General features: G+C 52.2%; 1 protein-coding gene across 1 annotated transcript; it reads left to right on the forward strand.

Moving 5' to 3' along the window:
* Window positions 1-549: 549 nt before the first annotated feature.
* On the forward strand, window positions 550-885 carry RPRML (reprimo like). The gene has a single exon (XM_010302331.2). It carries the CDS (start codon window positions 550-552, stop codon window positions 883-885), a length of 336 nt encoding a protein of 111 aa, XP_010300633.2.
* The last annotated feature ends 440 nt before the right edge of the window (window positions 886-1,325 follow it).

Raw genomic sequence — 1,325 nt, forward strand, 5'->3', positions numbered from 1 at the left:
GAAGGCGGTCCTGGGGGGAGGCTGGAAGGGGGTGGAGTTGCTGTTTTTTTCTTCGAACACGGTGAAGACTTTAGCTTGGAACTTGCATTTGTGGAGCTCCCAGCCGGCAGGAATCAGCTCTCCCTCCTGTGGGAGAGCCCCCCGGGGGAACAGGCTGCATTGCTCTGCTGCCCTGCACTTCGGGGTGTCAGCTTTGGGGCAGCGGCGAGGGCAGGAGGCATGGGGTGTTCTTTGGCTGCTTTCCTCTCCCCCATGTCCCCTTCGCCTTTTCTCTCTCTCTCTTTCTGCTTGTTCGGGGGCTTGTGCTAACGCCGCCTGTGCCAGGAGGGATCCGGGACCGAGCCATCCCTTGGCTGCACAAATTGGCTTCCCACCTGCTTGCTGCCTCGGGGAAGCTTGCCCTCCATCCGAGGTGTTGTGAGAAGAAAGGCAAGAGGTGGCTCGGAGCCCGCCAGCCCACGACTCTGAGTCCTGGCATGTGAGGGGTGGGCAGGGTGACAGCAAACTTTCCTCTTGCCTTCCCCGGAGATTTGGGATCACGCACAAACCATGAATGGATCGTTTTTCAACCAGACTCTCCTAGAGCAGGGAGCTTACCCCAACAGGACCCAGGGTTTGGGGATGCTCATGGCCTGCTGCAACGGGACCGGCGCAGTGCTGGCGACCGACGGCGGCTCCTCGGTCCTGGCACCTGATGAGAGGAGCCTTTACATCACACGGGTGGTGCAGATCGCTGTCCTCTGTGTCCTCTCCTTGACTGTGATGTTTGGCATCTTCTTTTTGGGCTGCAACTTGCTTATCAAGTCCGAGAGCATGATTAACTTTTTGGTGAAGGACCGAAGACCTTCCAAGGATGTGGGAGCTGCAATCATGGGACTTTACTGAAGCCACCGGGCTTTTGTAGGCAAGTGAACTGTCTGGATCTGGTCCTGAGATGCAGATTCCCATGTGTTTGGGGCAGCTGGGGGGGAGTGGAAAGGGAGGAGGGTTCTTTTAATGTGTCTATGTCAATGGGAAAGCAAACCTGCACTTCCCAGTCAACAAACTGTCATTGTGAATGGGGAGATCTCCCCAGAGTTGTATGAAGCACAATAAATGACCAGCATCATGTTGCATGTAGAAATGGCTTAAGTTTTGCATGAAACTTGCAGAAATAGTGATAATGTGCAGACCTGGACTCTATTCTGCTGTTACCTTGGATACTGCTACCTGGGATTTAGGGCTAAACAAAAAAAAAACAAAAAAAAAAAAAAAGGAAAAAAAAGAAAAAAAGGCAAATAACTCACTAAAAAAAAGAAAACAAAAACTCAACAAAATAAAGGGAA

This window comes from Balearica regulorum, chromosome 24 (assembly GCF_011004875.1).
Source record: "Balearica regulorum gibbericeps isolate bBalReg1 chromosome 24, bBalReg1.pri, whole genome shotgun sequence".
NCBI classification, from domain to species: Eukaryota; Metazoa; Chordata; class Aves; order Gruiformes; family Gruidae; genus Balearica; species Balearica regulorum.